This window comes from Pipistrellus hanaki, assembly GCF_964339955.1.
Source record: "Pipistrellus hanaki genome assembly, chromosome: 1".
NCBI classification, from domain to species: Eukaryota; Metazoa; Chordata; class Mammalia; order Chiroptera; family Vespertilionidae; genus Pipistrellus; species Pipistrellus hanaki.
In genome coordinates, this window is record NC_140503.1 from 28,813,848 (window position 1) to 28,827,078 (window position 13,231).

Genomic DNA, 13,231 nt, shown 5'->3' on the forward strand with positions numbered 1-13,231 from the left:
GGCTATTAATGATCTGTTCTCTTAGTAGCAAGGTAGTTTGTCAAATATTTATGTGATATTATCTCTAGTCAATGAAATACCCTTACTGCCTCCTTGCTAAAAACTTTCCACCAGCTTGACTCCAGCATTGAAAAACCCCAAATTATCTTTAACTTTTCTGTGTAATTTTTTAAAGTTTATTTGAAGCAATTTCACAATTGCTTTTTTATCTTCCCCCACCCAAATGAGACTTGCTTGGAGGAGGAGAAAGAGGAGAAGAGGGAGAAAGGAAAAGCCATGTACATAGGAGCCAGCTCTTGTGTGAGGGTCATTATCAAAGCCCAATGTTTTTAGGCTAATTTATTCCATTATTCAAAAATTAATCTCTCTGCATGAAAAAGAAGGGTCCACTACTATATTAAAAATATAGTTCTATAATTCACTGTTATGAACAACATGAAGCAAATCTACATCACTTGGAAAGAGATAGCAAAATGTCTGTGTGTGGTGAAAACATTAAGTTAATTATGCATTTTCCAATCAGCTTTACAGAATTTCTCCTAAGTTGCCCTTAAAGAGAATAAATGGGAACAAAGCAGAAGTGTAATTTTAATGAAAAATAAACATGAACTCTCTTCTCCCAAGGATGTGAATTTTAAGGCCTAGGATAGTAGATCCCAAAGGGCTGTAATTTTCCTATTTGTAACAACCTCAAATCAGATATATAGGAAAATGGACAAGTTGTATATTAACAATACAGAACTATCTTGCAGTTTGCCTTTAAAGAAATCTAGTGATTTAAGGCAGATATTGAGAAAGCATTATGATTCCTAAATCAGGAAAAAATACATATCTCTCTTATCCCCCTATAAATTATACCTGCTCAAAACAAATCCTTATGGAATTTGCCTTAAGCTGAGTCTAGTTACTAAATTAAAACACAGAAAAGCAAGTTGTTTCATACTATTACCAGAAGACAACTCCTGCCCCAGCTTTTTTTAGTTTAAAGAATCATTTTACACTTAACCCCAGAATATAGCTTGTATTTTTATGGAATATTCAGGTGGATTTTCACATGAACACTTAAGCCATGCCTTAGGAATTTGGGTACAGTGCAAGACCCCAGTTTGGTTTTTGTATTAAAAGAGGGGAGGGTGAGGGAGTTTACCCAGATCTTCTCCCCTTAAGTTGTTGGTAATTTAAAGCAGGAAACTCATTTGAGAATTAGACAAGATTGAGTTAGATATATTTCATCTCATATTAGTATCTTAAACATGGGTAAAACAGTACCAAGAGAAAATTGAAAACTCCAAGACAGTAATTTTCAGATCAATTTCAGCTTTACTTTGGATTTGTAGGTATGCAATTGTGTGCAAAAATAATGACTGTTCTTGACTTTACTGCAATGTTGACTCTCCTCTTGTAGTACATAAAAATAAACAATTCAAGCTCTTATGTATTTTATTGTTACCAAGCTTCCACAGAACATGTGTGCAAACTTCAGGTCTCCCATCTCAAACACTAAGTTAACCAAAAAATGCTCAAGTCAGCAAACAGCAAAATGCATTAAAGAGAAACCTCAAATAATCAAACTTCAGAACTAACTTTTTATAATTAAACTAAGTTGCTGCTCCTTTCCTTTCATATGCATACACTGGGCTAAAGACTTCCAAAAATAGATCTCATACTTGGCACAGGACATTTAGAAGAAACCAAAACAAAAGGGGAAAAATTTAGAGAAAGGAAAAGAGGTTTACGCTGACTTGAAGTGCAAGCTTAGTCCACTTCTTCAATGGTGGGTCCCCCGGAGGCTCCGGACCCGCCGCCAGGGCCGCCTTGGTAAAGTTTGCTGATGATGGGGTTGCACACTCTCTCCAGCTCTTTCTGCTTGTGTTCATACTCATCTTTCTCTGCCATCTGGTTTCGGTCGAGCCAGTTGATCACCTCCTGACACTTGTCGAGGATCTTGTTCTTGTCCTGCTCGCTGATCTTGCCCCTCAGTTTCTCGTCTTCCACCGTCTGCTTGACGTTGTAGGCGTAGGACTCCACGGCGTTTTTGGCGGCGACGCGGTCGCGATTGGCTTCATCTTCCGATTTGTACCGCTCCGCCTCCTGCACCATCCGGTCAATGTCGTCCTTGCTCAGACGGCCCTTGTCGTTGGTGATGGTGATTTTGTTCTCTTTGCCCGTGCTCTTGTCGGCGGCGGTGACGTTGAGGATGCCGTTGGCGTCGATGTCGAAGGTGACCTCGATCTGGGGGACCCCGCGGGGCGCCGGGGGGATCCCGGTCAGGTCGAACTTGCCCAGCAGGTTATTGTCCTTGGTCATGGCCCGTTCGCCCTCGTACACCTGCACCAGCACGCTGCTCTGGTTGTCCGAGTAGGTGGTGAAGGTCTGCGTCTGCTTGGTGGGGATGGTGGTGTTGCGCTTGATGAGCGGGGTCATGACGCCGCCGGCCGTCTCGATGCCCAGCGACAGCGGGGTCACGTCCAGCAGCAGCAGGTCCTGCACGTTCTCCGACTTGTCCCCGATGAGGATGGCCGCCTGCACCGCGGCCCCGTACGCCACCGCCTCGTCGGGGTTGATGCTCTTGTTCAGCTCCTTGCCGTTGAAGAAATCCTGCAGCAGCTTCTGGATCTTGGGGATGCGCGTGGAGCCGCCCACCAGCACGATCTCCTGGATCTGGCCCTTGTCCAGCTTGGCGTCGCGCAGCGCCTTCTCCACCGGCTCCAGGGTGCCGCGGAAGAGGTCGGCGTTGAGCTCCTCGAAGCGGGCGCGGGTGATGGACGTGTAGAAGTCCACGCCCTCGTAGAGCGAGTCGATCTCGATGCTGGCCTGCGTGGACGAGCTCAGGGTGCGCTTGGCGCGCTCGCAGGCCGTGCGCAGCCGCCGCACGGCGCGCTTGTTGGGCCCGATGTCCTTCTTGTGCTTGCGCTTGAACTCCTCCGCCAGGTGGCTCACCATGCGGTTGTCAAAGTCCTCGCCGCCCAGGTGGGTGTCGCCGGCCGTGGACTTGACCTCGAAGATGCCGTCCTCGATGGTCAGGATGGACACGTCGAAGGTGCCGCCGCCCAGGTCGAAGATGAGCACGTTCTTCTCGCCGCCCGCGCAGCCCTTCTTGTCCAGGCCGTAGGCGATGGCGGCCGCCGTGGGCTCGTTGATGATGCGGAGCACGTTGAGGCCCGTGATGGTGCCCGCGTCCTTGGTGGCCTGGCGCTGCGAGTCGTTGAAGTAGGCGGGTACCGTGATGACGGCGCTCTGCACCTTGCCGCCCAGGTACGCCTCGGCGATCTCCTTCATCTTGGTGAGCACCATGGAGGAGATCTCCTCCGGGAAGAAGGTCTTCATCTCCCCCTTGTACTCCACCTGCACCTTGGGCTTGCCCCCCTCGCTCACCACCCGGAACGGCCAGTGTTTCATGTCCGACTGCACCGTGGCGTCCTCGAACTTACGCCCGATCAGCCGCTTGGCGTCGAAGATGGTGTTGGTGGGGTTCATGGCCACCTGGTTCTTGGCGGCGTCGCCGATGAGGCGCTCCGTGTCGGTGAAGGCCACGTAGCTGGGCGTGGTGCGGTTGCCCTGGTCGTTGGCGATGATCTCCACCTTGCCGTGCTGGAAGACCCCCACGCACGAGTAGGTGGTCCCCAGGTCGATGCCGATGGCCGGGCCGCGGGCAGACATCGTGACTGAAAAGAGAGAGAGAGGCGGGCGACGTGAAGGCGAGAACCGCGGGGGAGAGAAGAAAAACCCGCCGGCGGCGTCCACTAACGGTCGCCTGGCACCTGACACCAGCCCGCCGTGCAGCAGCAGCACCTCCCGCTCCCCGCCGCTCTGCGCCCGGCTCTTATAGCCGCCGCCCTGCCGCCCTGTGGGAAAGCCCGCAGCCAATCGGCGCCCAGGACCGCCCGCCGGGGCTTGCCTCGGCCCGAGTGACCCGCCGGCGGCCCAACAGCTTTCCAGGGAGTGGGGGGCGTGGCCGCGGCCCGCGCGGGGCACCGAGGGGCGGCCGTTATGCAAATGAAGCCCCGCCCCCGTCTCCCAGCGGCCGGGTCCGCGGCTGCTCTCGCGCAGCCCGCGCAGCTGGGGGGCGTTGGGCTCGCACACGCCCCTCGCCCCTGCCCCCTCGCGCCCCCAGGTGTGCGCGCTTTTTTCTAGAACTCTGCCTTCCCTCAGGTCTGGATTCGTCAACATCCTTTGGATTGGCAGAGCACGCGACCAATGGGCAGCGCGGGCTTCCACGGGGGGCGGGGAAAGAACGGCCGGGGCGTGGTGGTGGGAGAGGGGAGCGAGGCGCGGAAGGGGACCCGGAGAGGGGAGTTGCCCGGGCTGTTCGCCCAGTTTCTAGGCCTTCTGTGCAGTTTCAGTGCCCAGTGAACCGGCTACCCTAGTTCTCGGGGATAATAGGGCAATTCATTGAGCTGGCTGCACCGAGGAAATAGGGCTAGAACCTGCTTTTTTTTTAATGTTGACGGGGGCCTCGGAGTGAAGGCGACTCCCCCCTAAGCCGGAGGCAAAAAGGAAATGACCCTGGTGTTGTGGGGTCGGGCTGCCAGCCTCCCAGAGTTTGGGCGTGCTCCGCAGCGGCTCCGCAGGTGTGAGCGCTCGGTGCAAGCTGCCTGGCGGGCGAGGACCACAGGAGCCCGGGCGGGGGCCCGAGAGGGACCCTGAAAAGGCCTTCCCCCAACTCCCCGCCCCCCGCCCCCTGCCTCCCGCCTCCCACCTCCCACCTCCCTCTCCCCGCCCCGCGCGGAGTCGGAACTGGGGAGTGGCTGCAACTCGTCTTCCCGGCGTCTAAACTTTCTCTACTCGCTTTCCATTTTTCCTGCTGGCCCTGCCCCTTCAAGCTTCCTGATTCCGTCTCTCTGTTCTCTCCACTGCTTTATTTTGGGTTTCAAGGGCTGCATCAGCCACTTTGAGTTATTCGTGGGATACATCTACAGCCAAAGCCTCACGTTTGCCCCAGCCCGACCCTCTCCTCCCCAGCTCCGTGTTTGTGACCGAGTCCTGTCTGTGACAGCTCCCCTGAGCGAGACCCCCTTTAGCCGTGCTCAAGCTACGTGAGAGAAGGTAGGGAAGAGAAGGGTTCATTTTGGAAGAGGAACATGAGAATGGCTTTGGAAGCACTGCCTGGCACCGGGCGATGAGGTAGAAGCTGATCCTATAAATGGGCTCCTGAAGGAAAGAAACAGGAACAAAATCGCTGGGCTCGCACCTCACATTACGGGAGGAAGCTGTAGGCAATTTACTCAAAAAGCTTTAAGGGACACCTACTATGTGAGATTAAAAAGACAAAGGAGATAGTCTTTATGAGGTTGGGAGTCTAACAAAGAGATCAACATCATTCGAGAGTAGTTCTATGGGAACACAAAGGAGGGCCACCATCCAGACGGAAAGCTGTGGGTGAGAGCTTCCTGGAAGAGGTGCCATGCCTGAGCCAGGGGCGGAAGTTTGCCAGCGAAGTGGGGAGGAAAAGGCATTCTCGGTGCGGGTTGTAGGAGCTTGGGTTAAGAGGAAAGCATTGTATCCTCGGGCAACTATAAATCTTACACAGGTTAGTGTTACTACAAGAGCAGGGATACAAGCAAGAAACAGCGTCTTCAGGTGGACAGGATAGGTTTAAGAACTTGATCTGCCATGACTTCCACCCCCCTGAGGCTATGGGAGGTGGAGAACATCCTTTGAAAGAGGGTAGTAATGGATAGGCCATATCGAAGTTGTGTGAGACAGTGCTGTTTGTCTGAGAAACACATAATCTGGGGCCTAGAAGTCATGTTGTTAGAACCCTATAAAGCCTCATCAATGAACATTGGCCTTTCTTGGATATGTAATCTCCAATATTTAAAAACATATTTCTTACTAATTTGTTCATCTCATTAAATAGTACTGGTTTTAACCACAATTCCCATCTCCTTTTCCATGAAAAAATAAAATAAAATAAAGAAAAAATATGAACTAGGAAATCTTTTAAAGAAAATATTAAGAAGACAAAGATAAAACCAAATGTTTTCTATTGGAGCTGCCTTAAATTGTGAGTACCTATCTCTTGATTTTTTTTCCCTCTTGCAAAACATTGTCTTTTATGTAGATATTTAAAAGGGGGAAATTAGAGGGCTGGAGAACAATCCAAATCTTTGTAGAGCTAATATGATGTGATTTAGAAACAGGGTCTCAGCTACAACAGAAAGCACAACTGTAAGAAAAACAAATTCTTCAGATCTCTCACACATTTACCTCAGGCTAGGCAAGATTGCAAAAAGCAAACATACCAATTCATATACACAAACACTAAAATTAAAACTTCAGAAGGGAGAGGTTTTAGTAACTATGTACTCTCTCTATGTACAGTTATTACAAACAACTCATGCAGTCTAACTGCCACATTCATCTTCTATAACATGGCTTTGTAAAACCACAGTAGCAATTTATCTGTATTTTCATTAGCAAATATCTTTTTTCTGCTCTAACTTTCTACCTAGTAAACTGATGTTTCACACTTTAGATGGCATCCTGAGCTTTTCCCAGAAAGACACAGTATTTGCATTTTGATCATAAGATAAACTTTTTGATCATGAAATAAACTTTTTTAGTCCTAGAACAGTATCATACACTGAGCATTCTTGGAATTTTTACATTGTTCTATATTGGTATTGATTTTTAAAAATCTTGTTCTTTTTGATGATTATGGCTCAAAATTCATTAAAAATATAGTCTAATAAAATTATCAACTTAGCAAATTTATGGTCAAATAATATTCATAGCCAGCAGCAGTGCAGCAAAACAGGTAAACTCTACCAGTGGGAATTTAAATTAGTACAATCTTTCTGGAAGGCAAAATGATAATATTTTTTCTTTACTTTAAATGCAATCATATCCTTTATTTAGCATTACCATGTGGGATTTATCCAGAAATAATAGAACATTCAGGTAGTATTATTTATGATAACAACATTAAAAAGGACATGGCTTAAATATCTGACAATAAGAAAATTATTACATCAATTATAGTATATCTATGTGATGAATTATTATGTAGCCATAAAAATTGTTTACAAGAATTTTAATGACACAGAAAAATGTTTTTGACATAATTAAGTGGAAAATAAGATACAAGACTTATGTAACTTCTTATCCCACATGTAGGATAATCTTATGTATATGAAAAATGCATCAAAATTGGTTCTATCTAGATGGTAGGATTATCAATAATTTTTCTAAATACCCTTATGTTTTTACAATTCATTTTTGAATTTTGACTATTAACATTCACTCAAGACAAAGTTTACTAATCCTACTACTTACATAGAAATTACTACTGATTTTCAACAAATGAAATCTGTTTGGCAGATTATAAATACTATGTGTTTCAAAGTATTTTTAAAATCCAAAGGCTGAGGTTCAATACAGTGTGGAAAAACCGAGTTTTAGTATATATCAAACCCTCTTTAATTAATCCCTAACAGCCAGAAAAGTACCTGGAACACAGTAGTGATTCACTAGTTTATTAAAAGTGATAAAAAAAAAAAACTGAATATTTTTTCTTGCATAAGAGGAAGATTATCTGCCTACCTCTTATATTTCTGTACTCAAACTGCAAATATCAAAAGATGAAACAGTCACATCTGAAAATACTTGTACTAGAGATACAAAGATGAATAAAATAAGGTCTAAAACTTTGTACATGGATAGTCAGGCCTGCCCTAGGGAGACTAAGAATAAATTTTTCCCCAAATTACTAGGGGAAAAATTTTATGGATTTTTCTGGCGTCTCTCAGTCCCTACCCAGATTCAACCTTCATAAAGTTTGTGGATTGTTTTGAGGAGGTAATGTTGGCCTGAAGAGAAGGTGAGGATCTATGCTCAAACTGGTGTCAAACTAATTATTATATTTAGACCTCTGTAAATACTGCCATTTTTTAATTCTTGGAAGTATCTTGTCCCAATATATTTATCCAATCACCTGTCATATAGGAAAAATTTCACTATTTGCTTCTTTAAGTCTTGGAAAACTGTCTTTAAAAGTTACAATTAAACCATAGATATTAATTACAATTAAACTGTGCCTGGCACTGCAGGCTATCAGAATCAAACCTAGAAGAAAGGCTTTTCCAGGAGAGAAATCTGTGACCACAGCTTATTATAAATACTGTGGATACCTACTTCAATTTTGTAGAGTGCTAACTTGGAGGATAGACTCTTGTGGAATAGTCTGAAATAATCAGTCAGACTCAATATGCCGTTATTGGTGACACTTATTAAATTAAGTAAAATTAAAATTAACTGAAACTATGACAGTTGTCTTTCAGAACTGATCTGAAATGAAGAGAGTACTCATTGCTGATCACTGGAAACAAAATTAGGAAGTTCTTTAACTGAAAAGAAACAAAATGAATTCTACTGGTTAGGAAGTTATTTCTACAAGTAAATTATGTTTGTTATTCTGAAAAAGGAATTAACCAACCCTTTGAAATACTATGTCAGTGGATTCCTTTTTTTTTTTTTTTAAATATATTTTACTGATTTTTTTACAGAGAGGAAGGAATAGGGATAGAGTGAGAAACATTGATCAGCTGCCTCTTGCACACCCCCTACTGGGGATGAGCCTGAAACCAAGGTACATGTAGACCAGAATCAAACTTGGGACCTTTTAGTCCTCAGGCTGACGCTCTGTCTACAGAGCCAAACCGGTTAGGGCAGTAGATTCTTATAAATGTTTCTTTTTGTATTTTAAAGAAACCTAATTAATGTGTTGCTATCTGTGTTTGCTATGAATTAGTACTTTTGCAGTCATTGTGTATTAAAAGAAAACAGGATTTGGCAGTAATCATTTTAGTAATTCTCTTTGTGTACTTCTGAAGCTTCTCAGGACCACTATAATTAGCTATATCAGATACTTTATTATTTTGGTATTAGAGAATGGAAGGAATTGGTAACTTTTCAGACATAATTTTTTAAAAGTCAGATTGAAAAGTACAGTTTAAATAAAAGTAATATACAGACAGTTTAACTTCTGAACATAGAGGAGGAAATTTTATTAGGTAAAAGCAATGGATTAGAAATGTAACAAAAACTCTCTATGTAACCAAATAAACTCCATTTTGTACTAAAATACATAAAATAATCAAATTATAGAATGCATTTAAATCACTTCTTATCATTATATTCATATTCTAGTAATAAAAATTATAGCATATTTCTTTTGTGAATCTAATTCTACCAGCCAATTAAAATTATTGAATCTCTACTATCTTGTTCTGGAACCTTTAATTACTGATAATATATTTTATCTTTTCTGTTTCCTACTTGTTATAAGTTTGTTTTCTATAGGCTTCCCTCATGCTCCCAAAAGAGATTAACTCTAGTTTTGTTTTTTCAGAAACTAACAGTTTTCTAAACTTACTTGTTTTATTTTAAAGCCATTGAATTTTGATTTTGAAATCTTTAGTGGATTTCTCCTCTACTTTCTTGCCCCTGGACCCACACATTGTAATTAACTTTTTCTGATTTTTAAATCTAATTATTAGAATTAATATTCAAGTTATTCTATTTTATAGCTAGAGTTTGAATTACTTAACTGCATATACTTCCATGAATACTCTAAGTTAGATCTCTTTGTGCAACTCCTTATTAAAATACTTGAATAGGTATAAAAACATAATAAACATTTCTGAAAATATATGACATCTTAATATTGTATAATAAAATAATAATGAATTGGGTACACAGTTAACCAAAAGTAAAACTACAAGTATACTCACAATAAGGAAATAATATGGCTAGAAATGTATTTTTTGAAAAATATTTGTAGCCAAGTTAAAATTTCACCAAACATTTCATTTCCCCATGAAAGGACTTTTAAAATATATTAACCATTGTTTTATTCAACACTTAGTTGAATTTTATCTTGAAATTTGAAAAATGAGAAACATTAATACTGAAAACAAGTGTTAACAGAAACTCATTCTGTCCTATTAAGTTATATTGCTAAATTCAAAAGAAAATAATGTCTTAAGATACACTCTTTTGGTTGTGAATTGTGAAAATCTACCACTGTTGAAGAAATAATACCACTTCTGTTTTTCCCCCCTCAAGTTAACAGACTTAAAAGGGAGCTTCATTAATATTAATAATCAAGCTTGTAACATATATACAGTAAAAAAAAGGGTAAGTGTTACATTACAGTGAGTAATAACTATATTATCTTTTCTGGTTAAAGTATTGTTCTTGCTTTTTTTCTCTGTACCCACTTTTATTTATACTCTACAGATTTTTATGTATAATTTTTTAATTGTCTAAAAGCATTTCATAATATGTGAACTCTGATTCAGATAAAGTTTAGAATTGTATGTTTGCACAGTTATGTGATTACTAGAGGCCCAATGCACGAAATTTGTGCAAGGGGCTTGGCCCTTGCAGCCATGGCGGCTGCCTCAGCCCTCACAGCCCTGGCTTCATCTTGAAAGTCATCCTGCTGTCTGGTCTAATTAACATATTATGCTTTTATTATTATAGATATTTACAGTAGCCTAGCAAGCCTTTTAGAAGGGACCCTTGAAGATAATAAGCAAATAGTTTCATTTTGGTGTAACTTTACCCATTGAAGTCTTATGAATATTCTATTTTCTTTAGCAGATTTTCCACAGATACTAGGAGAGTCGCCGTGATTCAATTTTGTCACAACAAAATGATTTCAAAGTGGTCTTTTCTGAGTTTTCTTGGATGCTTGCAACTGGAACATTTGGGGCTGACGAGGTTTGTCAGGAAGACAGAAAAGATGGTGTCACTTCAGATCTGATATTCCTGGGTCTGGATTTAAAGATTATCTGTTGAAGATTGATTCTTCCCCAGGTCCTCTCCAAATTCAGATCTCACTTCTCCAGAGGTTTAGAAGGCCCTATTTCACCACTGCCACACAGAAAAAGACAAAACTCAAGAAAATAATATTACAAGTTGACTGCTCTGCAAGATACATGTCTTAGGTCAGAATTTCATGGCTTTTGGCATCAGACCAGCACACTATTAATAGAACAAAGAATGGAAACAAAAGCATAGTTCCTAGAACTTGAATTTATTTAATTTCTCCCCAATGTAACTCATTATACCCTTCAAATATAAGGTGTTCTCATCACTAGAATAATTCTCCAACTATAGGGACACTCCCTCCCCTCCCCCCTTCCCTTGCATTATCTAAGTTAGAATGGGTAGAGCACATAAATATGTAACATAAAGATAGAATGTCAGCCAGGTAGATGAAAGTAGGGAGGAAGGAAACAGTTAAGTGTTTTCCTTCAAATAATTTTACAATGTACTTTAACTTATTAATGGCAAATCTGGTTGAAACATAGACCTAACAAATTTAAAAGTGAAACATCAAGTTAACATTGTTTTCTCTAAATATTAAGTACTGAATACACTCTGTAAATGTAGTACACACACACACACACACACACACACACACACACACGTTGGAGCACACAGTTTTCCTTCAAATTCCTAAATTCATAGCTTCCCTAGCCTGCCCCAGTGATTGTGGGTAAAATTATATTTTTTGCAGCAACACTTTGCCTTAATTTTTTCAACAAAGAGATTATTTCTTAAAATACTTCCACCCCATCCCCAACCCCAACACATCAGGGAACATATAAGCATTTGAAAGAAGAGATGACTTTCATAATCTGTATGCTTAAAATTATTTCATCTAAAAATGAATTCTGCTAATTCCCATTGGTATAAGCAATTGCTTTAAGTAGAATAAAAACAACACAGTGACTTTTTAAACTTTAACTGGGGGCTTTAAGGCTGTCTACCTAACTATTCCTTTCTCAAATAGGTGAGGATATAGAAATTTTCTCACATAAAATTAATATTCCTGACTCTGAAATGAAAGCATGCCTTTTTTGGGGGGAGTGAGGAGGGGGTCATCCTTTGATTCTAATTTCCTGTGATTTGACTTATTATAATGGCAATTAGTACATTGATACATTCAATCCAGAGCCAAGCACTGAGCTATAATCTTCACACTCATCTTTTTCTGTTAGTAAATGAATAAGATGAGAAATCATAATGGTTTCCTGCCCCCTAGTGATCTGTGGTGGTTTTGATAGAAAGGATGAATAATTGTCACTAATGAATCTCAATGATTTGGTTTTCCTGAATAGGGGAACAACTTATATAGGATTTAAACTTCTTAACGCTAAAATCAAATAAGCATGTACATATAAATATGTAGGTGGTATTAAATTGGTTTAAAATTAGCATGAATTTACAAGCTGCTATAGTCAGTTAATATTTACCAATACAAGTTCTAAATCCTTGCATTTGTGCCTCTTGCTAGCATATAGTTTTTTTAGGTAGCTAAATTTCACCTGGCTTTAGTAAGACTCTCCCAATGTTACCCAGTAAATATGTCCTTGAGTTTGATAGACCATGAAAAGGGGTAACCTAAATGACTATATAGGCATTACCCATTCTTCTAACGTGAAAAATAAAATTTGGCAGATAGATCCTTGAAATAGATTTTAACACAGAAGTAAAACCTACTGTATAGGCTGTAAAAATCTGGCAATAAGATGCAGGACATTAAAACCTGTTTCAATTGGGAGGAAACTCTCACTTAAACCATTAAATAACTGTTCATTTGTTTAAACTTTGCTTCTATGGTGGGGTGGATATACAGCTGTTGTTCCCTGAGATTATCTTTCATTTCTTTTACAAGTAAGACTTGTTAAAGTTTACCCTAGAAAGCAATAGGGTTTTTTATGTTTTTGTTTTTTTGTAAATTGAATTACAAATGACTAGAAAAAATTTTAAATTTTTATTATTTTTCTTTTTTTTAGAGAGCGGGAGAAACATGGATGAGAGTACAATCAACATCCATGGGCTGCCTCCTACACGCCCCCTACTGGGGATCAAGCCCACAACTCAGCATGTGACAATCAGGAATCTTGATTGTGGACCTCTTGGTAACCACTCAACCACTGAGCCATACCAGCGGGGCAAAAAGAACAACTTTTGTTTTTAGTCAAATTTTGATTGCTCTATAAACTTTAAATCAAACCAATCACATTATGGTAATCAGGGATTTTGTTTTGTTTGTTTTTTAAAGAAATGAAAAATTTCTTAACCACATCTTCTGTTAAGGCAAAAAGAGGAAACTGTTTATTTTGGGATCCTGATTTTTCTTGGGAATATTTTCAAATGATTTGAGTTATTCTTCAGTTTCATAACCATTAAAAGGAAATGAGCATTGGTGGGG

General features: G+C 41.1%; 2 protein-coding genes across 2 annotated transcripts in view; both read right to left on the reverse strand.

Annotated features, from left to right (window-relative positions):
- Positions 1–404: 404 nt before the first annotated feature.
- HSPA2 (heat shock protein family A (Hsp70) member 2) lies at positions 405–3,849 on the reverse strand. Its single transcript, XM_084866608.1, has one exon. The coding sequence runs from the start codon at positions 3,658–3,660 to the stop codon at positions 1,756–1,758; it is 1,905 nt and encodes a 634-aa protein (XP_084722734.1). The 5' UTR covers positions 3,661–3,849; the 3' UTR covers positions 405–1,755.
- Positions 3,850–6,836: 2,987 nt separating this feature from the next.
- ZBTB1 (zinc finger and BTB domain containing 1) overlaps positions 6,837–13,231 on the reverse strand; it is a 29,663-nt gene continuing 23,268 nt past the window's right edge. The window contains exon 3 of the mRNA XM_084866616.1: positions 6,837–10,881. Within this exon, the coding sequence (XP_084722742.1) occupies positions 10,845–10,881 (37 nt within the window). The 3' untranslated portion in view covers positions 6,837–10,844. The remainder of the gene's footprint in view (positions 10,882–13,231) is intronic.